The sequence below is a fragment of the Pipistrellus hanaki genome (genome assembly GCF_964339955.1).
Source record: "Pipistrellus hanaki genome assembly, chromosome: 2".
Lineage (NCBI taxonomy): Eukaryota > Metazoa > Chordata > Mammalia > Chiroptera > Vespertilionidae > Pipistrellus > Pipistrellus hanaki.
The window spans coordinates 44,233,558-44,256,923 of NC_140504.1; the positions used below are offsets into that span (position 1 = coordinate 44,233,558).

The 23,366-nt window shown below is 35.6% G+C and overlaps 1 protein-coding gene across 1 annotated transcript; it reads left to right on the top strand.

Annotated features, from left to right (window-relative positions):
- The first annotated feature begins 596 nt into the window (after positions 1 to 596).
- Positions 597 to 23,049, top strand: CLDN16 (claudin 16). Its single transcript, XM_084875696.1, has 5 exons — positions 597 to 882; positions 14,995 to 15,097; positions 18,550 to 18,714; positions 21,961 to 22,152; positions 22,782 to 23,049. The coding sequence occupies exons 1-5, from the start codon at positions 769 to 771 to the stop codon at positions 22,913 to 22,915; spliced, it is 708 nt and encodes a 235-aa protein (XP_084731822.1). The 5' UTR covers positions 597 to 768; the 3' UTR covers positions 22,916 to 23,049.
- The last annotated feature ends 317 nt before the right edge of the window (positions 23,050 to 23,366 follow it).

The following is a 23,366-nucleotide window of genomic DNA, read 5'->3' on the forward strand; positions in this document are numbered from 1 at the left end:
AGAAAATGCAACCCAAGTGCCCTCACCCTGTAAGGTTCAGAGCAAGGCTTTCTACCCAGAGCTGCCTGGATAAAAATGCACTCCCTTCCCCACTCTATGATGCGAAAAGTTAGGAGCAGTGGCTCTACCTAGGGCCCAGATGCTGAAAACCCTTCATGGGGCTGTTCTGTCCAATCCTTTGGAATGCAAACTCCCTTGAGCAAGCACTTGTTTGGCATAGTTTCACCCAGCGGCCTGTCTGTCTAAAGTAGTCGGCGAATATTAAAATAGTCCTATAATAAAATGGCACTCAGTCAACCGTGTAGCCTCCTTAGGGAGGGGGAGGAGAATAGCTCACTTTCCCTGGAGGGCCTGAGAAAGATCAGTTTACAGGCATCAGCATGGGGTATGACCCTTCTTCCTTCTCTCCATCTTGGTGCTGAAAATACCTTGGTAACCCTCATCTCATGGTCTGGGCGGAAAACATAACCAGGGCCTCTTTTCTCCTGCACACAAAACATATCCAGCCCTTTCACTGACCTGGCTTCTGATTGGAGGCTGGTTGTTTTGGATCATGACCTCCAGGACCCCTCTGTGGGTTACAGCCTGTTTGCATAACTCTTACTGCAACTCAAGACACCTGCAGTGGGGTGTGAGAAAGAGGAAAAGACCAGTATTTTTACATCCCCAGGTACCGGGAGCACGGGAGATTGACAGCATTCCAGCTACCTGAGTGGTCAAGGCCTGGCAGCTTCCCATGCATCCCTTCCAGTCCGGCTACTGGTTAAGATGAGGGATCTTCTTCAGTACGTGGCTTGCTTCTTTGCCCTGTTCTCTACTGGGTTCTTGGTTGTAGCCACCTGGACAGACTGTTGGATGGTGAATGCCGATGATTCCCTGGAGGTAAGAAGTCAGCAACTTCTTTTTCTCACCCGAGCCCTTCCACATTTGCTCCAAGTCTCACTGCTTCTCTGTGTTCACTGAGATTAATGATAATTGCCAACATGGACTGATCAACTCTTTATTTACTACTTACTGAGTCTTCACATTTTCACTCATTGAATCCTCACAGCTAATCTATGATGTAAGTATTGTTCATATTCAATTTTGCAGATGAAGTAACTGGATAATTTATCTTTTTTAATAAGGATAAATTTATAAAAGGGTAATAATATAATCTCTGTCACTCATCCCTCCAGAAACTCACCTCTTCCATTGCTGCATATACCCATTTAAATAACATTCTAGTAACATCTTTCTTTTTCTTCTTTTTATTGAATTTATTAGGGTAACACTGGTTAACAAAATTACACAGGTTTCAGGTGTACAATTCTGTAATACATCATCTGTATATTGTATTGCATGTTCACCTCCCCCAGTAAAGTATTCTCCCTTTACCTTTTATCCCTGTATACCTTTCTTTAGCTCCCTCCACCCTCGTCTCCTTGGCAATCCCCACACTGATGTCTGTGTCCATGAATTTTCCTTGTCTTTTCTCAATCCCTCTACCCCATCTACTCCCCAACAGTTTCTTAAACATAAATTTGTTCATCTTGATGACAGCATTAAGAGTAGCATGATAGACTTTCTTAAATAATGGTAGGCTAAGAAATTGAGTAATAAAACTCAAGACATATAAAAATCTATTCAGTCAGTATGCTATAGAAAAATGTTATTTTAAGGAGTTTCCATGTAGGAGAAAACATTCTTAGGGAAAGCACATCTTCCAGTGTGTCCCAAGGTACAGGAAATAGATATATATTTAAGAAACCCTCTCTTAAAAATGAGTTTCTCTCTGGGATCAACTATTATGCAAGAATGAGTGAGTAGTTGACATTTGAAGATTTTATTTTTCTCACTGGAGAAGCTCAGAAAGAAGTAATTTTGGAGTTTAAAAGTATTTCCTGTGGCTATTGGAATGTGAGAGAAATAGAACTGATTAAATATCAAAATCAGCTATTATTCATTAGTAAGTTTTCAAAAAGTATAGGTAAGAAAAAGAAACAATAAATCAGGACCTCCAGTAAAGACTATATAGCAGTCCAATATGTTCTTGTATGTACATCTGAAGGGAACAATTTAACAAATGCTATAATGTCACCTCTATGAAATTTAGGAAAGATACCTGAGAGCAAAGGTATCTTTTTTCCCCTAATTTTATTTATTCAACTTTCAAGTGGCAGACATAAAAGGTAATATATTTTTCTGTGTATTATTTCGGCCATTTATTTATTTTTTCTTGCTTTTAATTTTTCTTGGACTTCTACATGGCATTTTAGAACCAAAGGAGTTATAAAAACTTCTTTAGTGCTAACAGTTATAGTTTTGAAAATTTAATAGAAACTACTGTAAAGGATGTCCACTATATGTGGTACATTTTATCTGGTCATGCATATAAGCAGTGAATGAAGACAATGCCCTTTGAACAATGATGAGGGAAAATGTAGATAAAAACATCTGCGGCCATTAGCTTACCGGAATCTGGACTGTCAGTAGTATGTGAATAGCAGAGAAATGTATTGGACTTGGGCAGACTTAAAGTTATGTTTTTAAATATAGACAACATTACATTTAAAGTCATTGTTAAAATATATTTTCTAAAACAATTTGAAAATCCGTCTGCTTAAGCTAATGGGACTGCTAACTTCACTTGATAAGAAATGGGAGTTTCAAAAGGGTCAAGCTTTGCTGGGAGAGATTGGGAGTCCTGGCACTTAAAGTGCCTTCTTGCTTTTATTTCACTACATCCAACCAATTTGCCATCTGCTCTGGGCAAGAACACTTCTAGCTAAAATGAATGGAATGAGCAGTCTAGGTTATTCACCTCAAGTAAATCCTTACTAACCTTGGGCAAGCTCTAGTGAGTATTTCTTAGCTTCTTCCTCCTTTCCAATACTTGAAATATATTGCTATAAATATTCCCCCAAAAGCCTCCACATTTAAAGAAAGAATCTATAACAGATGAGGCTCCTTCTCTTCCAACAATCTCTTTATTTGCCAATGTTTTAAAGGGATATGAATCTCTCTTAATAATTGCTCCTTCAATGGGCCAACATATGAAATCATATTATTATCCATAAATTTGAAGGTTGTGATACTGACTCAATTATGCTGCTCTTCTTCCTTCCTTCCTTCCTCATATATATGTATTACCATTAGTCCGTATTAATAACTCACTTTAAACAACTGTTGAACAAAGGTTGGCACCACAAAGTGCTTTTTTTAATATAAAAAAAAAGCATACTCATGGAAATTTTTTTTAAAGCAGCGTTATGAATTTCTAGCTTTGTTAATCTTTTAGGATGATACAGGCTTCAGTGTTGGAAAATGGGTTTCATAGCTCAATTCAATATTAAAAACCATGATATGTATTCCATATAAAAGATACTATGCTAATATCTAGTAGGGGAGATAAGGATAAAGCAAGAATGAGTCAGCATGACAGGAATATACATTTAGTGAGAAAAAAAATATGCACATGAATCTATACTGAAAAGCATAGGCTAATTCATATTGGAAAAAGAAATGAACAAAATACCAATGGAGCAGAGAAGATGGAGTAATTATTTCCTGTCACTGGTGCAGGCCTTGTGGAGGAAAAGCATCTGCACAAAGCTTCAAAAAGTTACAAAGGATTTCAAAAGGTGAACAGACAAGAAGACACATGACAAATGAAGCATGAGCAGAAACTAAGGGCTCATTAGAGGATCAAGGTTAGTAACAGGGAGCACAAACAGAAAGAACCTGAGAATATCAAACAGAGTCATTTTGCCTTACTTCTACCTGCCTTGAAGAGTAAAGTTCTTTGCATCAGGGAAAAGAAATAGCACAAAGAAGAATGGCCTCAAATCGAGTACCAAACACCCTAAGCTACCATACTGCTCCTGTCTTTATTGACTCATTTGTTTCTGGGAAGATAGTTGTGGTGAAGAGAACTTGGATTTTGAAATTATTCCAGCCTGTGCTTGTATCTTATTTGTCTTCTACTGATTGAGCAAGTCATAGCTCCTTTCTTTGGCTCAATCATAAAATGAATTAGAACTCAGTCATTTTAAGGGCCTTTTCAGTCTTCATTTTCTTTAACGTCAGGACTCCTTGGCTGTGACCATGTCTGCAATCCCAGAGAGATGGCCAGTCACCCAATGTCTGATGGCATTTAAAGCCTCCTTAGAAATTTCCACTAGTAGTTTAGAGTGAATATTCTCCATTTTTCTGTAACTTCATACGCTCTTCTTTTCTTTTTCCTACCTACTCTTCCTCCTTTCATGTTTTCTTTCTCCCTTACTTCTTCCTTCCTTCCTTCCCTCTTTTTCTTTTTCTTCCCTCTATCTTCCCCCCTTCCCTCCTTTTCTTAAAGTCCCTTATGTATGTTCTTCCTCTCCTTTTTTCTCTTTTTCTCCCGCTTTCTCCTTCATTGCTTTATTTATCCCTTCCTCTTTCCATTTGTTTCTATCTTCCTGCATTTCACAATTATTCTTGGACACCTACTGTCTACCTGTTACTGTGGGTACAAGATTATGACAGAGAATAAGGCCTGGATGTTCCTTAAATTGCTCCCAGCATATTGTGGAAGATGGTGAATTGATAGTTACAGAATGATCTTGCAAATAACTCCCGAGTGCCTAGCTCACTCAATGGATAACCGATGAAGTCTACCTAGAAGAATAAATATCTGAACTAAGGATTTGAAGGATAGGTGAGTGAAGAAGTTGAGTGTCCCAAGCACAGGAAATTATATGGGCTCTCATTCAGGTATGAGAGCACTGTTTATTTTTGTGGCTTTGTATATATTTCAGCATGATTAGAGTTTCCAATGTAGTTAAGAGAATATAGGGACTAGATCTCAAGGACTTTGAGATCATGTAAAATATAGGTGGTATATACCATAGACAAACATGTTTCAAAGTAAACAAACATATACATGTATTTTAGAAATATCAATTATTCTGGATGCTTGTGGAGAATGTTGGGAAGTAGTGAAATGAATTATCCCGAGAGAAATTGGGAGACTTTTGCCGCAGAACAGGAGGGAAGAAACAGTGGCCTGAGTTAGGATGGCAGCAAAGGAGACATGTGAAGATATGAGAAATTCTAAAGAATTTAAATTGATAGAATTCATAATTGATTGCATTAGAGAATGAAGGCTGATGAAGAGGGAGGAGTCAAGGTTGAAATCCTTCACTGTTTGGGGGCAATTGGAGGACTGGTGGGGTCACTTACCTAGAGCTTACATGGAGGACAATTAGTCTCTATGCAGAAGTCACCGAGCAGCAATGTCCCCGAACTATCACACCAATCTATCTTGTTGAGATTCTTACACAGCACCTCAAGATGGGGTAATATGATGCTGTATGGTGGGGAGGCCTACAGGTTGGACTTGGTGTTAGAGGGACCTGAGATTAAATCCCACCTTGCCAGGTAGTAGCTGTGTGAATTTTGACAGGTGTCTAAGCTGCTATGAATTTCATTTCCTCTTCTGCACAGAGAGAATAAAATGTGAACATTATAAGTGTCTTGTGAGAATTAAATGAGCTTGTATACCACAGTACCAGGCAGATACAAGTCAGTCAATAATGGTTAGATATATTACTGTCAATTTGCAGTTTATCGGTTTGTTTTGTTCTGAAGGAGGAGATGACATTTTATATAATTTTCACTTAATGGTGAGATATGACATTTAAGTTCTATTCCTATTTTTGCTATTGATTTTCTTGGAGAAGTTTTGTTTACTTCTCTGGGCTGTGGTTTGCCCATTTTTATACTTATCATTTGTTTTTTTTTGGTTTTTTTTTTGTCTAACTCGGGGAATAGGCAGACAATAAAGACAAAATAGTGTAAGTTATCTATTAAATATATTTCTAAAAGAAAATAAATTATGGATATTATAATTATTCATTATCCACACTGGAATAGAAAAGTAGTTTCTTCACAAGATTACTGGTTTCGACTACCAGAGGGAAAAAATGTTTTCACAAGATTATTACATTTGCAATTAATCCTTTGTTAATTATTGATTGAGAACCTGCTATACACCAAGCACTGTTATAATTAAAATTTGATTACCTCAAATGAATGTTTCCCACATTTGGATTTATTTTAGCTCCCATCTCCCCTGGGATTTATATTTTTTCAGACATAAAATAAATATTTAAAAAAATCTATCTAGCATGTACTCTGATTATTTATATACTAATTTCACTTTCCAACTGATTTCAAACTCCTTCATTGAACATCTGAGGCTACAGAAATTCTTTCATTGATTTCATAATCTTACATAGCACCTAACAGGGACTTCCAAATAATAGAAACGCCTGATTTATTTGCTAACATGAATTGATCGGGTAACTATTAAGATACTTGCCAAGTTTATTAAAAGGATGAATAAATGAACGTGAATGAAATACAATATAGAGTGATCTTTGGAAACTCACATTGAGCCCTAAATGAGAAGTATCTCTGTAGGGAGACCAACACTATTTTTTAGGCAAAATATTTTATCTTGGTACAACTTCAGTTTTCTCACAATATGGGTTTGGCTTCTCTTTTTAATAAGGTAGGCAAAAATCTAATCCCCTAGGATGTATCATAAAGTTGATGAAGAGAATATTCTTGTCTATAGCTTTTCTGCCTAGTATTTCAAAGAGAGAAAGAAATGAAGAAGAATAGAAACAAAAAGTAATGATTTAAGTTGAACAGATAATAATAAAATTAGTATTTTAATAAAATACTGAATTGGTAATTTAATGATAATACTAATTTTACATAAATTAGTATTCAACATATATTATGATTTGTCATTGGGCAGAAATCATTGCAGATGTGATACCATAAGAATTCATAAGAATTCTAAAATCATTAAATGTGTGACTTAAATTAAACAATAAATGCTAAAATTGAAATATTTATATAGTTCAGATATGCAAATTAGATAATTTAACTGTGAAAACAACAAGAATTATATTTTACCTATTATGTTTATATTATCCTGTTTTCACTATTTATACTTTTAGCTTATTTATACTAATAAGCAAGCAGAGATAAACCAAATATATTTTAGCAAGTAAACTCATGGTACATGAAAGGAGTAGAAAGGAAAAGTGGTGTCTATTATGCTTATTTTAATCTTGCTTCCTCATCCTTTTTTATACTTGTCTTGAATTCTTTTAGACCCTGGAAGAGTAAGAAAGATAAAAGTAAATATTAAAATAAAAAGTTTAGAAACCTATGATAAAAATTCCAATGTATTTTAAGTTAAATTGGAAAGGTTTCAAGTTTTAGAAGTAAAACATGTTGTTTAGTATTTATTATTCAACACATAATGTAATATATAGCTGAAGTATTGTAAAATTGTACACTTAAAACCTATGTAATTTTATTAGCTAATATTACCCAATTAATTTTATTTAGAAGTTAAAAAAAATAAAAATATTTGCATGCTGATAAATATAATTAGGTAAATATTGAAAACAGGTACGTTGAATCTTCAAATGTAAAGTATATTAGCATAAGGATAGTAAATTGCTGTTCAAACTATTATTTCCTATAATATGTATATACAATGTGGTTTTTAAAATACATTTATATTTACATTTTTTCAATTTATGCATTCTTCTTATATACATTTACACACAAATCAATGTACATATGCATTTATATTAATGAACATTGACAAAGAAAAATATATTTGATAATGGTCAACCAAAAATAAATATTTACTAAATTTACTGTGTATAAATCTCCTATGTAACTGAATGAAAAATAAATGCCAATTAATTAAAGTATTTTCAATTTTTTCAAATACTACATATAAACTATGTGGAGGCAAGACAAAGACACTCAAAACTACACTGAATAAGATAAGGCAGGCAAAATTATGTTGGGCTGCTTGTATTTCGAAAGTACAATAATAAGAAAGAGAAATTGGCAAAGACTAGGAGAGAGAAACCTTGATGGAAAACTGGTAAAGGATCAGAATAAGAAACTCCAGGATTAAGGAACTAATTTATGCTATACTAGAAATTTAACTGGGCAGAGTCATTCTCGATATGGTTTCCTAAAGCTTTTTCTGAGTGGTATCCTACTCACACTGAGTACCATGGTAAATACTTTCTTTAGCCAGTTGAGCAGAAGAGATCCAGGCTGACACCAAATCTGTATAAACTAATATAAATAATAGTTATTTGACTCTTGGATTCAGGTGTTCTAGTCTATTCAGTTAAGTTTGAAAGCATACATTAAACATCAGTGTATATAGTGTATCATTAACCATTATCTATTATGCCAAAGATCAAATGAGAGTTATTGTGTGTTTAGAAGATAGATTGATTGATTCCCACCCCCCCTCAATAAATATTTATTGAGCATCTACTATGTAACCAAAGAGGAGGGTCTGTCAGCTTCTTTGAGGAAAGTGTCATACCTGTTTTGGTCATTGCTGTATCCTTAGCATTTAGTTAGCCTATTGACTGAAACATGACAGACAACAGATTTGGAAGACAGATGTACGTAAATGCACATACAAAAGATAATTTGATATTGTAGATGCTAGAGAACAGTATGGACAGTTACTCTTGTCTGGGAAGAGATTAATTCTAATTGAGAGCCTGAGATAAGAGATGTCTTGGAAGAAGGATTTGAATAATAGGTAGAAATTTGACAGGTTGAGAACAAGGGGAGTTATTTCCATTGTTATATACTATGAGGAAAAATTTAAATGCCTACAGAAACAAGGAAGCCAACATTCAGACTGGCTTCTTATGTAGGAATAGTAGACCCTATGAACACAAATTCCACCTAAATGGAGCAGCTACTTACCTCATAGTAATTGTTGTTACAGTGAACTAGGGCAGTGTTTGGCAAACTCATTAGTCAACAGAGCCAAATATCAACAGTACAACGATTGAAATTTCTTTTGAGAGCCAAATTTTTTAAACTTAAACTTATTCTAATGCCACTTTCAAAATAGACTCACCCAGGCCGTGGTATTTTGTGGAAGAGCCACACCCAAGGGGCCAAAGAGCTGTGTGTGGCTGGCAAGCTGCAGTTTGATGACCACAGCACTAGGGAATCCAGGTGGGTAGACTGACCAAGTTTCAAAGGGATGATAGAAATATGGACTGTTCTGTAAAATCTCTATGTTTCAATTAATTAATATTAAGAGATTTCTGCTGGCCTTTTGCTTGCATACTTTTATTATTCTACCTTGGATAAACTTCTCCTAATTTAGGAGACAATACCTTCTCTAACATCAGGATCAATAACTATTCATTGAAATAATATACAAATTCCTCTAGTATGGGTTTGTATATTATTTATTAATATGTAAATCACATATTAAAAGAAAAAAAGCTTAAAGTAGGGATCCTCTATTTTGGACAACCCTGTGAGATAAAAATTGTTAGTTAACATTTTGCATTTTTGTCCTTAAAGAAAGGTTAAGCATTTGTTCTACGCATTGGTTGGCTTTTTAAGAAACTTGTCTTAAAACTTTTAAAAACTTAGAGCTGCTTGCCTTTTAGAAAATCCTTAATAAGCCATTGTACAATACAGAGATAAGAGAATACTATACATTATAGACAATGAGGGATTTCTTAAATATGCTAAATAATATGAAATCTTTTAACCTTGTCTTTTATGCACAAAGGCACCTTTAAGGGTGTCTCCAGTAAGTGCTATATTAACACAGAAGTTTAGTTAATTACGGCCACTATTCTCACATACCTTAACTGAGTGTGAATACCAAGCAATCTAATAGTGTGCCCCTGAGCATTAATACCTAATGAAATTGGATTCCTTGTTTCCTCTAATGAGCTCATTGCTTTTCTAAATATGGTCATTGTAGGTAAATGATCAATAGCCTTGAAAATGACACCGCTACTGGATAATGTTGGTATGAAAGAAATACTCCTTATGTAAAAATAAATATTCTCACATATATATCTCAGGTGAATTTCTAAATAATGTCATGTATAACAAGAATAGCCATAGTAGATTGGATAGGTTGTTTTAGTGGCTGAGTTAGAAGAAAATTGTAGATAGTCATTCTTCGATTATTAAGAAGTGACTTCAGCCGAAACCGGTTTGGCTCAGTGGATAGAGCGTCGGCCTGTGGACTGAAGGGTCCCAGGTTCGATTCCGGTCAAGGGCATGTACATTCGTTGCGGGCACATCCCCTGAACGGATTGTGCAGGAGGCAGCTGATCGATGATTCTCTCTCATCGATGTTTCTAGCTCTCTATCCCTCTCCATTCCTCTCTGTGAAAAATCAATAAAAAATATATTTAAAAAAAAAAAAAGAAGTGACTTCAAATCCACATAATCTAGCTTAATTTGAAATAAATTGGATCGCAAGTGTTTCTTTTAACAAAGAGATTGACAGGCTATGAGAAGGTCTATTTTCTATTATGGTATGTACTAGAGGACTAGTGCATGAAATTTGTGCACTGGGTTGTGGGGGGTGTCCCTCAGTCCAGCCTGCATCCTCCCACAGTCTGGGACCCCACAGGAATCCACCTGCTGGCTTAGACTGGTCCCCTTGAGCCTAAGCCAGCACTCAGATATCCTGCAGTTCGAGGCTCTCTCAGTCTAGGGCTCCTCATTCCTTACTGCATGCCTGCTCGGGAGGCAGGAGAGGATCCTGCCACCACTGTTGTCCTTGCCAGCCATGAGCCCAGCTTCTGAGCAGTGTTGGGGCCGGAGAGTGCAGGGGTAGGGGGGGAGAGCCCCTCAACCAAAAGCTGCTCCTTAGCACTGGCCCCGACCCCCGCCCACTTGTGGGGGGCCGATTGGGAACAGATTGGCCAGAGGAGAGGCTGTGGGAGGTTGAGGCGTTGTGGTTGCTCTCTGTCCTGTCTCTCCAGAGATGCTGGGTCCATGATGATCCCTCTCCTGCCGCCTCTGCAGAAGGCGGGAGGGCAGGGGGCGCTGGGACCAGACCTGCACCACTGACTCTCCTGCCTCTGTGGCTAGCTTGGCAGCATAGGCTTGCTGACCCTGCCCCCTGCCCACTGGTTATTCAGGAAGATAGTTCTTGCAGCCACAGCTTTGTCCAGAAGGACATCTGGAAGGATGTTTGGCTGTCCAGTTTAATTAGCATATTAACTTTTTATTATATAGGATAATAGTTATAGCATCTTTTTGTTATGGTATAATGGTTGAGTAAAAATAATATCTACTGTGTTTGTTTCCTTGGGCTGTCATAACAAAATACCACAAATCTGGTAGCTTAATGTTGATGTAAGAATGTCCAAACCTTCAGAGTATTTTTATAAGAATTTATTTGAGCCAACCCAATAATTGCTGGGAAGCAATATCTGAAATGCTCTAGAGTATGACAGTTTGTGGTTTCTTTTGTACATTTGGAATTAAGGAGGGAACATAAAGATGACCTGGAGGTGGGAGAAAGCAAGTCAGGGTTTAGATTACAGGATAGTTAACATAGTTACATGTGTTCTCTTGAGGGTGGTTATACTTCCCAGAGCTTTGAAAAAGAGCTTTCCAAAGTTGTGTTTACAGGGCTCGCTGAAGGCAAAAATATACCTTCTACTAAGAAAGTTATATGACCCAGCCTGTGTTGCTCAGTGGTTGAACATTGAATATGAAACAGGAGGTCATGGTTTGATTCCCAGTCAGGGCATATGCCCAGTTGGGTTCAATCCCTGATGGGAGGGAGGCAGAAGACAGCCAATCAATAATTCTCTCATAATTGATATTTCTATATCTCTCTCCTCCTTCCTTCCTCTCTGAAGTCAATAAAATAATAATGATCATAATAATAATAATAAAATAGCAAAAAGCCAATTAATAGAAATAACTTTATATGCTTGGGCATGACTACTCACGATAAGCTGCCCAATAGTGTATTTATGATCAGATCAACCCTGAGAGGTTACTTTCAGTTACCAGAATTGCTAGATTTGTTTACAGCAAACCTCCCCCTTTTTTGTTCAAATTCACACAAGTTCTGGAGGACAGCAGTTTGAAATCTAGGTGTTGGCAGGATTGCACTGTCTCTGGAGATTCTAGGGGAAAATCTATCCCTTACCTTTTCCAGCTTCTAGTGGCTGTGGGGCATTCTTCCACCTGTGTCCACATCACTTCCATCCCTGCCTCTGTGCTCACATTTCTTCCTTCTTTTCTGTCTGTGGCTCTCCTCTGTCTCCTATGAGAACACGCCACTAGATTTATGGCCATCATTTTATTTCACAATCATAAACTTAATTACATATGCATATATATGTATATATATATATATATATATATATATATATATGCATATATATATAATTTTTCCCCCCCAAATAAGGTCACATTCACAAGTTCTGGGGACTAGGATATGGACATAACTTTTTGGCAACCACCATTCAGCTCCTGACATTTACCTTTCTCTACTCTCATTCTGGTTAGTCAGGAAAGCTGAACAAAGCTACTACTCAGGTTACTAAGAGGTTTAAGTTATTTAGTAATGTCATCATTTACTGAGAAATTGTGTGTGTGTGAGTGTGTGTGTGTATGTGCACTTTTTAATTCTCATAATCTTTTTAGCATTATCTCCTCTAAGCAGATAAAGAGATAGAGGCTGAAAAAAAGCTAAGATCTTGCTCACGATACAACACAACTAATGAGGGTCAATTTATACTTAAAGTCTATATGTTTTCAACTATAGCTTAAATTTACATGTTCACATTCTTATTTAGAAATTGATGTGTTAAATTTCACAAGATAGGTTTTATTCATTGAATTTTTTTATCTTTATGATTCCTCAGTTTCCTGTAATAATACTTCATAATTGTCAGAATATCACTTTCAGATTTTACCTTAGGAAGAACAAGCCAAAGTGAAGTTTTATAGAATAATGGCCCATAGAATGAAAATAAATGTAAAGGTTACTGTTTCACCCAAAGCTATCTTTTAATTTCCATTAATAGAGTAGTTTAGCCTGAATGGATTAGGAATTTTAAAAATGGGTGTTAAGTGTACCTCAATGCTTAAGGCCATACTCACAGACTGGTGTTTGAATACTATCTTCTCCATTTATTAACAATGCTTTATTAAAGTTAATCACTTACCTTTCCTGTGCCTTATTTTTCTTATTTATAAAATAGATAATTATAATGATATCTCATAGGGTCCTTTAAAGAATAAATGAAATAATAATATGCTTAAACAGCAACTGCCTTATAGTACAGAATCAATATAGAAGTATTAATTATTTGACACAGTAGTCCCACTTCTAGGAATATATAAAATCAGAAACACCATTCAGAAACACATATACCTCTATGTTCATAGCAGCACAATTTATATTTGCTAAGATTTGGAAACACCCTAATTAGCAGATGAGTGGATTAAAAACCTATGGTATAGCTATACAATGGAATACTATGCTGCTGTAAAAAAGGAAGAATTCTTTCCATTTGCAACAGCATGGGTGGACCTGGAGAGCATTATGCTAAATGAAATAAGCCACTTGAAGAAAGATAAATATCACTCATTTGTGGAATATAATGAACAACATAAACTGATGAACAAAAATAGATCTAGAGACTTAGAAGCATCATAGAACAGATAGACCATCAAATCTCAGAGGGAAGGCAGGGGAAGGTGGGAGGGGGAATAAGAGATCAAATAAGACCAAATCACTTGTATGCATACATATAAGCATAACCAATGGGCACAGACAATAGGGGGGGTGAGGACATATGCTGAGAGGTGGGAGAGCAGGGGGAGGTCAATGGGAGAAAAAGGAAACATATGTAATACTTTGAACAATAAAGAATTTAAATTAAAAGTCATTTATTATTATCAGTTAGAAGTATTTCATAGAAAGTTATCAAAGACATACTACATTTGAAATTGTAGTGAAGTAACCAGCAGCAGAGTTCAGTAGTTTTATAAAGCAGAACACAGGGTAGAGAGTGTCCAAGCGCAAATATTACCCGTGACAATTTTCTTTTGTAAGTCAAAGTGTTTTGTGTTCCTTCCTTTCTTCTTCACACCAATTGCAATAATCCCCGTGCCTTTGTATTTCTCTCCTCACTCTGCTCTGTTACTTATTCTTTCTTTAAAGAAAAAATTAAGTTTTCATTTTCCAAGATAACCCTTGCTAAATCTTACCTATTTCAGATTGCCAAGGTAATTGAGTCAGTAATTGAGTCAAAAGAAACAATCTTATTAGCTCTGTTTCATATGCATGAACTCTGTCAAGAATACTGGGGACTATTTTCCCTTGGCGTGTTTACAATTCTAAGAAACCTATTGTGACTTACAATTTAGAGATAAAGTATGGGCAGGCTCAGAGCACTGGTAGCTTTAGCTCTAAGTAGACCAAGAATGATTTGCACAGCATTTCTAACTAAAAGTGGTTTACAGCTGTCAGATTGTTTAAAATTAATGCTAGTTTGTTTACATCCATATCATAGCATAAGCCATTGTAGTCTGTCAGTGGAACAGGGAGGAAAAAGTGGTGAGGTCTTTATATTTAATTATTTTTGTGTTTTTATATATAGCTTCCTATGGCAATTATTTTAAATTTATGAACCTCATTTATAATATTTTTCTTCATGGAACGTGGTGTTCATGATGAAGATAAATTAACATTATTAATAGACCAAGATGTCAACAGTTATTATCTATTCTTATATTGATTTTTGGGTGAGTAAATGTCAGCACAGGAGAGTGAAATGAATTATCTCCATGATAAACTATGGATGATGGAACCACCATAGGCATCTGCATATGCTTAATTTTGATTTTTATCCAGCTGAGGCGTAACTTATCCCTCCCACTCCTAGTCAGAAAGTGAATTCACTTCCTGGTAGGGAAAGACTTTAAATTCTTAGTGTTTAAGGGAAAATACCCTAAATTGCATTGTTTACTTGTAAGTGAAATTCTGATCATGCTCATGCCACTGTACTTTGCTGTCAAACTCACAACAGCTGAATTCTTTCTCTGATCAAGAGGAACTAAAGTGTGTCTGCATGAATTGTCTCACTCAGTGCCTTCTCCCATGTCTAGGTGAGCACAAAATGCCGAGGCCTCTGGTGGGAGTGTGTCACAAATGCTTTTGATGGAATTCGCACCTGCGATGAGTACGACTCTATACTTGCAGAACACCCCTGTACGTATGCCTTAGACATTCACTTCGCAGGGAGGAGATACCAAAGAAAATTGAACTCAGGTTTTTGTCATGCATTTTTTTTTGTTTGTTTTCTTGTTCTGTAGTACTGTTTTTAAGGTTCTTTCCAGTTTTAAATATTTTGATTAGACATTTAGTTTATTTCTGAAATGTGAGTTGAAACATTTCAGAGTATTTTATCTTTTCCAATGTGTTTGTAAAATCTTTAGAGTAAAAATATTATCTTATTCATTTATGCTTTTCGTCAAAGGACCTGGCATAGTGCTTTATACACAGTAGGCTTATAGTAAACATTTTGGAAATGGAAACGAGTTCTTTAGGATTCTTTGATTTTATGATTAGAATTGACAGGTTAGATGAAAAGTATTTCAGAGAGAGCTTTTAACTATGACTGCTCAAATAAGAAGTTTATAGCATTTCAATGGAAGATTTGCCATCACAAAAAGAATTGGAGATAGAAGGACAGAGACAGAAAGAGACAGATTAAAGCAAATTGGTTTTAGTTCATTTCAAAGTAATTGACAGGTGATGGTACCACAGGGCAACTTCTTTTCTCAAAATAAATGAAAATCAACCTTGGAATGTGACTTCTCCCTAGAAAGCTATTCATCCAGGGCAAAGAACCTAAAAGGAGCAGTGCTGTAAATATATTCCCCTGGCATTTGGGATTTGAGTGCCTGGAACATTTTAAACATAATTCATAAAGACTTTATTTCATCTTTTTTTAAAAAGACCTCTTAATTCTTTCTCATTTTCCCCTCTCTGCACTAACCTAGTTCTACCTACAAAGAAGTATGATTTGGCTAATAGGAATATGAATTCGTGTGGTCACTAAGCTAATCTAGAAATATAGTGGTATGGATATAGCTGAGAAAAAAAATGAAATCTTTCAACATGTTAAACACTTAAGCAAGAGGAAAATAAAATCACTCAGGAGCATGCTGCACAAGAGAAAAACACTTTATACTTTAATGTTCCTTTTTTTAACTTTTGCTTACACTATTTCACATTTTCTTTTATGTAGTCTTACCAATTAGTTGCGAATAACATTGAAAAGATGCATTAATTTTCTTCAAAAATTTCTGGCATATACTTAAAGACAATGGAGATGAAAATGTATTCTAGAAAATATTATAACTATTCCCTCTACATTAGGGTGTTACTTATAAGAGAATAGGATTTTAATTTTAGTTTTTGATATCTTTTACAACCATAGTGAACCAAAGATAACCTTTTCCATTATCCTGTAAACTGAAGTATGCAGACCCAGACAAATACTTTTTTTCAGGGTCCCTGTTGGTATAGTTCATTTGAACCCCTCCATACCCCGACAAATTAGAATATATTTATTATTATTCTGGCAGCCAAATCTCACACAATCCTCAAAAGAAAGTTCCTGGCTAACCTGCCTTAGCAACCTGCTTGAAGTGCTACTTTCTTGGAATTGGCCTAGCCAAGAGGCAACCAGATGACGTCCTACGCAGAAGTCCTGGAGCTCTGCAGAGCATCTGAATAATGCTCGGGGTGGGATCGAGGGCTAAAGAAGGGAAAACCAGGACTCACAATGATTTCAGGGCAGCCCATCCAGATGGTGCTCTTGTTACTGGGTAGTCCCAGGTTCCAATAAGGCTTATAGAAAATTTCAAGGGAGGCACTCCAAAGTGTGGGGCCCCTTGGCTTGGGGTGTTGAATAGGAGACCTACTTGTGTATATTATTTGAGGATCAGGAGTATCTGTTGAAATATAAAAACCAATGAGTTACATATTATTTTCTTTCCTTAATTTTGAGAAAAGTCAGCCTTAGGTTTAACCTAAGTTTGAAATTTGAGCCTATTTTTAAAAAAATAATACTAAGTTTTGAGACCTTAAAAATTCCATTCTAGAAATGAATATATACTCACACTTTAATAACACAATAATTGCGTATAGTATATATAACTACTAATAATGTAGAAGCTGATTTTATGCTTTGGTTTTCTCTTACATAGATCATAAAAATATTGTTTTTTTGTTTTAAATAAGAAAAATTGGCCACCATTTTGCAAGCAACCTATTATTAAATAGGCCCTAAAGTTACCTCATCATTGGGGGAAATTATTTATAATGCAAGGGAACCCCAAATCACTATGAATATAAAACCTAATTACTATATCATTAATGGAATACATTTTATTACTCCTCTCTATTAGTCAGCTAAAAGACTAGTAGTTCTGACTTCGGGTAATTAACCCTCCACATAATAAAATCTTTCTATTGTTAAATTAGCATAACCATCACTCCTTCAGGAGGCTTTCCCAGTGGAAAGTGCTTCCACTGCAGGAGGTGATTGCTACTCTTCCACTTCTATTTTCCTTATCTTCTCTTCCCTGTGCCTTCTACTGCTTATTCTCACTGGCTGTAGTTTAAAATATGCTCAGTTGACAATGCAAATGAAAGGGTTAATATGAAGTCTTGGCCATGAAAGGTCATGGCTTGAAGGAATGTGAAAGACAATATAATCTTTCTTCTAGAAATAGTCTTCTACAGTTCTTCCACCAGCCTAAATTCACAAGAGACGTCTTAAAAATTAATTTTGCTTCCCTATATCAAACTTTAACAAATTATTTTTAACTTTTTATAATAAAAGTTCAAACAAATAGAGTGGTCATTTATTATTGAATATTCATTGAGTAACTTCTGCATAACAGATATTCTACTATGAATTCAGCGTCCAGTTATGGTACTTGTGAACAGGATTCAGTCCAGAACAGGAAGCAAAAGAGAAACATTTATTTAGTCCCCACTATATACTATGGATTTTTCTTTAAAATATATTTCATTTATTTTTTTACAGAGAGGAAGGGAGAGGGATAGAGAGCTAGAAACATCCATCAGCCACTTCCTGCACAACCCCCACAGGGGATGTGCCAGCAACCAAGGTGCATGCCCGACCAGGGGTCTTCAAACTACGGCCCGCGGGCCACATGCAGCCCCCAGGGGAGTCTGATCCTGCCCGCCAGGTTTTTTGGGCAGTGAGCGCAGCCAAGGTGTTACAGTAGGAATTAGTAGTTCATATAGTCCGGCCCTCCAGCTCTCTGAGGGACCGTGATCTGGCCCCCACTTTAAAAAGTTTGAGGACCCCTGCCTAGACCATAATCGAACCTGGGACCCTTGAGTCTGCAGGCCGATGCTCTATTCATTGAGCCAAACTGGTTTTAACTATACTAGGAATTTTTATCGGAGGCAACAAGACTAAGTAATAATCAGTGCTTAAACAAATAATAATGCCAATAGTCTCATAATATTTTTGTTTTATGAAAAATGTAAAGGTATTCATTTCCAAGTTCATGCAAATTTAAATATATCATTTTCAGGTTGCCTGTTTTTATGCACTTCTGTGAGTTAGTATGTTTTCTTCCTCTGACTATACTGTAACATCTGCCCCAATCTTGCAGTGAAGCTGGTGCTGACTCGGGCATTGATGATCACTGCAGATATTCTAGCTGGGTTCGGATTTATTATGCTGCTCCTGGGTCTCCACTGTGTGAAATTCCTCCCTGATGAGCCATACATCAAAGTGCGCATCTGCGTTGTTGCTGGGACCACATTATTAATAGCAGGTACTGGTCTAGACTAGTGGTAGGGGTAGATATACACATCTAAGATCCTTTTTTTTTTTTTTAAATCGTTATCATTGACAGTATTACAGATTTCCCAAATCTCCTATCATTAATCCCACAGCCCCTGCCCTACCCAAGGCCTTCACTACACTGTTGTCTGTGTTCGTGGTTATACATATATGAATACAGTTTCTTTGGTTAATATCTCCCTGTATCTCCCCTCACTCCCCCACATACACACCTCTGAGATATGTCAGCTTATTTCATGCATCCATGCCTCCTCTGGGCCTGTTTTATTTACCAATTTATTATGTTCATTAAATTCTACATATAAGTGAGATCATATGATATTTGTTTTTCTCTGACTGCCTTATTTAACTCAGCATTATCCATGCTGTCCATGCTATTGCAAAGGGTAAGAAATCCTTCTTTTTTCAGCTATATAGTATCTCATGGTGTAAACGTACCACAACTTTTTTTTATCCACTCACCCACTGATAGGAACTTGAGTTGTTTTAAGATCTTAGCTATTGTAGATAACATTGCTATGAATATATGGATGCATATATTCTTTGATTGGTGTTTCAGGGTTCTTGAGGTGAAGGAGAAGAGTGATGTTCTGAAGTGGTCATTTTAGGATCCTGTGTGACTTCCTTTTCTAAGTTGAAGGAATAAAAGACACATTCACCAGTCTTAATTTCTTTTGCTTTGGAAAGAAATTAATCTTTTTTATTAATATGGCAGATCAAGATTTATCAAAGTTCTCAAACTATTTTTCAACCATCTAAAAAAGCTGTATAATGCTTTAATTTATAAAAAAAAAATAATTTCTAATGTGATTATTCCTGAAGTTAAATTCTCTGTTAAGCCCCAAATTAAACCTCCTTACCTATGCCCACCCCTACCAATTCTTTTTAGCAATGAATTAAATTGTGCCAAGTCTTATGTTAGACTTTTCTCATGTGCCAACCCATTTGACTATAAACTAAACAATAAGCAGATAATATTATTCTCTTTACTTAAGAAGCAGATGAATAAATGGAGTTCTGAAGACTAATAAATCAAGCATGACTAATAAACCATAAGTCAAGAAACACTTTACATGATGTTTATTAGTGAAACAGCACAATTAATATTTTATTCAATATTTCTGTTGTCAACTTCAAAGCTTAGTCTTTCTCTAACGTGATGTCATCTTTGGATCTTGATACAAGTTGGTGGAGGAAGCATCCTGTTGAAGAAACCAACAGAAATATCCTCTAGCAAGAAACTGTCTTTTATGCTAGGATCAAAAAGTTAGCAAAGCAAATGTGAGAACCTGACCAGGCACTCTGGGTAGTGAATGGATAGAGCCCTGGCTTCGTCTAGATACACATGTGTCAAACACACGGCCCGCGGGCCAAATCCAGCCCACCAGGCCTTGCAATGTGGCCCGCACCGCGCTGTCATCACTGCACTCCGCTGTCAGTTTATGACATTGTCAGTTTATGACTGTTCAGTTAACCATTCGGCCCGCGATTTAGGCTGGATTTTAGATTTTGGCCCCTTCTCTGATTGAGTTCGACACCCCTAGTAGAAGGTCCTTCAGCTGTCCAGTCTAATTAGCATATTATGGTTTTATTAGACCAGTTACTTAACCTGTCTTCATTTTCTGATCTTCATAATAGGCTGAAACCCGGGCAATAATATCTACTTTGAATTGCTCTTGGGAAGATCACAATGTATGCAGACCAAGCTCATAGCAGAGAGTCAAACCTATCACCAACTGAAAACCGGGTTCTCCCTGATTTTTTCACATGCAAACATTGAGTCAAGGCCCTGATGATCCTTAGATTGTATTAAAAAGTTACAAGAATTTAGTTATATTTCCTTTTTTAAGACATGTAGTTCCATATCCAGCCTAGTGAACCATAAAGCTTTTCTGTGTTACAATGTGTTTTATTTAACAAATGTAAACCTTCTATAGATTAATGCTATACATTTTGTTACAGAATACTTTTTGAGATATCACTAGATACTCCGTTTTTTAAAAATAAAACAACAGAATGAGTTTAATTTAAAGAAAACCAAGTCTATAGAGAAAATCCCAGTAGAAATGGGATTTAAAAAAAAAAAAAAAAAAAAACCCGACTACATTTAAATTGCCAGACATGGCTAAAGACTTGGAACCATCATTCAGTATTGGTATTTACATAGATTCTAAGTTTTAACAAAAGGAATTTCCTTTCTAAACCCATTGGTTACAGAAAAGGCATGATAATTTATACCCTATTATCTAAAGATTATATGTTCACGATCTGGTTCTTCTTAAAAATTGTATTAAATAATTGGGAGAAGAATTCAATGAAATGGTGGTTTAAATAGACATCACAAACTCCCTAGAAAAAAATGTGAAAAACATTTTGGACACTACAAGTTTCAGAAATACCCTTGTCACGTAGCCTTTTATCCTCCAACCTCCCATCTTTTTTTCCCCCCATCTAGGTCCTGACGTGCAATTTAATCCTTTAAAACAAGAGGAACTTAGTGGCATCACTTCAAGCCAGTCATTTGTCAGTTAGACTAATTTAAAAGGAATAAATTATATTTAAAAGAAATAAATTATATTTACAAGGAATACATTTTCTCTGTTCTTATATATGGGGGTGATAGGTAAGAATTTATTTGAAATTGAAGACAATTTTTACTTCAGTTACTAGTTTTTAACCCCAACACACTAAAATGAGTGACTTTAAGAACCTAATTCCTATATGAGTGTATGTTATGTAGCTGACATAGCTTTAATAATGGGGCTGGGTGGTGGAGAAGAGGAGCAATAGAATGTTCATAAGACATCTACTTTCAGTTAAAATATTGATATAGAAAGAATATATGTACATTATTTGTCTTACATTTTGTGTTCTTTATCTTCTTTAGATTTTTCTTTTGTTTTAATAGTTTTCTTTCTACAGTACTAAAATAACATTGGAAAGAGAAAAAATAAAGAAAACCATAGTGACCATTTTAGGTTTACAAAAACAGATAAACAGTGCACTCTCTTAATTTTGTATTTCTGAGATGTAATTTGGAAGAAATACAAGAGAGATGGCCACAGGAACAGATAAAAGAGGTGACCAAAATTTGAGTTGTTCATGAATCCACACAGTATCATTATTATTCCTTGCATGATGCCATCTGTTTTGAGTAGCAAAATTTAAATTTAGAAAAGACCCTGCAATTTTGTTTTGCATCTTCCCTTTCTTTCAGGTGCCCCAGGAATTATTGGCTCTGTGTGGTATGCTGTTGATGTTTATGTGGAACGCTCTTCTCTGGTTTTGCACAATATATTTCTTGGCATCCAATATAAATTTGGTTGGTCCTGTTGGCTTGGAATGGCTGGATCTATGGGTTGCTTTTTGGCTGGGGCTATCCTCACATGCTGCTTATACATCTTCAAAGGTAAGAAAAAAATAAAATAGCATACTTCCCTGCCTCCTGTATCATTTTCCCCAACCCAATGGAAACACATCTCACCAACTCAATATTATTTCATTCATCTCTACTCACTGCTATTAAAAATTTCAGTTGTTCAAGGACAACTCATTTATAATATTCAAACTATTACCCAGTTACTGGTACATTTATTGAAAAAAATTCCATAACTACAACTGTCTAATATCCAAACATATAATGATTAATTTGATGTAGCATAAATTTATATCTCTTACTTCACCCAATCTATTACATTTATATCTAGAGTTAAATAGAGAAGTAGACTGCAAGGCAAAAAACATATTTGTTGTTAAAAATTGCAATTTGGTTTCTAAAAATAACACTTAAAAACAAAATTCTCTCCTTATCAAGAAAAAAATAAAGAGAATGCCTGGCTAAATTTTAAATCTAAAAATAACTTATAGGATAAAAAAATCTATATTGTCATCTAGAGGTCTTCTTAGATGTTTCTTTCTTAAAATATATATATTCTTGTCACTTCTGTAGAAGAATATGTAAACTGACATTATTTTATTCCCCAAAGTTTACTCAGCCATAGTTATGTTTATATCCCTACAATTACCTCTCCTAAACAGATGTGGGACCAGAAAGGAATTATCCTTATTCCATGAGGAAAACCTATTCAAATGCAGCTGTTTCCATGGCCAAATCATACGTGGCCCCTCGGACAGAGACTGCTAAAATGTATGCTGTGGACACAAGGGTATAGGGTGCTGCATATCATTCTGTGTTCGAATGTTATTTAATTAATCAACCAATAATTTCAAGTGAATAAAGGAACAGTTATTTAAACTTCATGTTCAACTAAATTAATTGTGCAACTTAATAAAAAAAGTTTGACACTTCTTTTCTAGTATTCTCATATTATTCCTCATTCTTCTCTCTCTCTCTCTTTCTCTCTCTCTCTCTCTCTCTCTCTCTCTATCTATCTATCTATCTCTCATTGAGTTTGTTTGTGATTTCCATATTGCTATTAGACATTGTGACATGGTGATATTAAAATAAAGTGACACTTTAAGAATAGAAAGCAACCTTCAAAAGATGCCAGAGATTCTCATCTTTGAAGGGATTAACAAACTCTTAGCTCTTCCCCTGAGTTTCAGTTCACTTTTTGTATTCTCAACTGAGTGAGTTACTGGTTTTATTCTGTCCAGTAACTC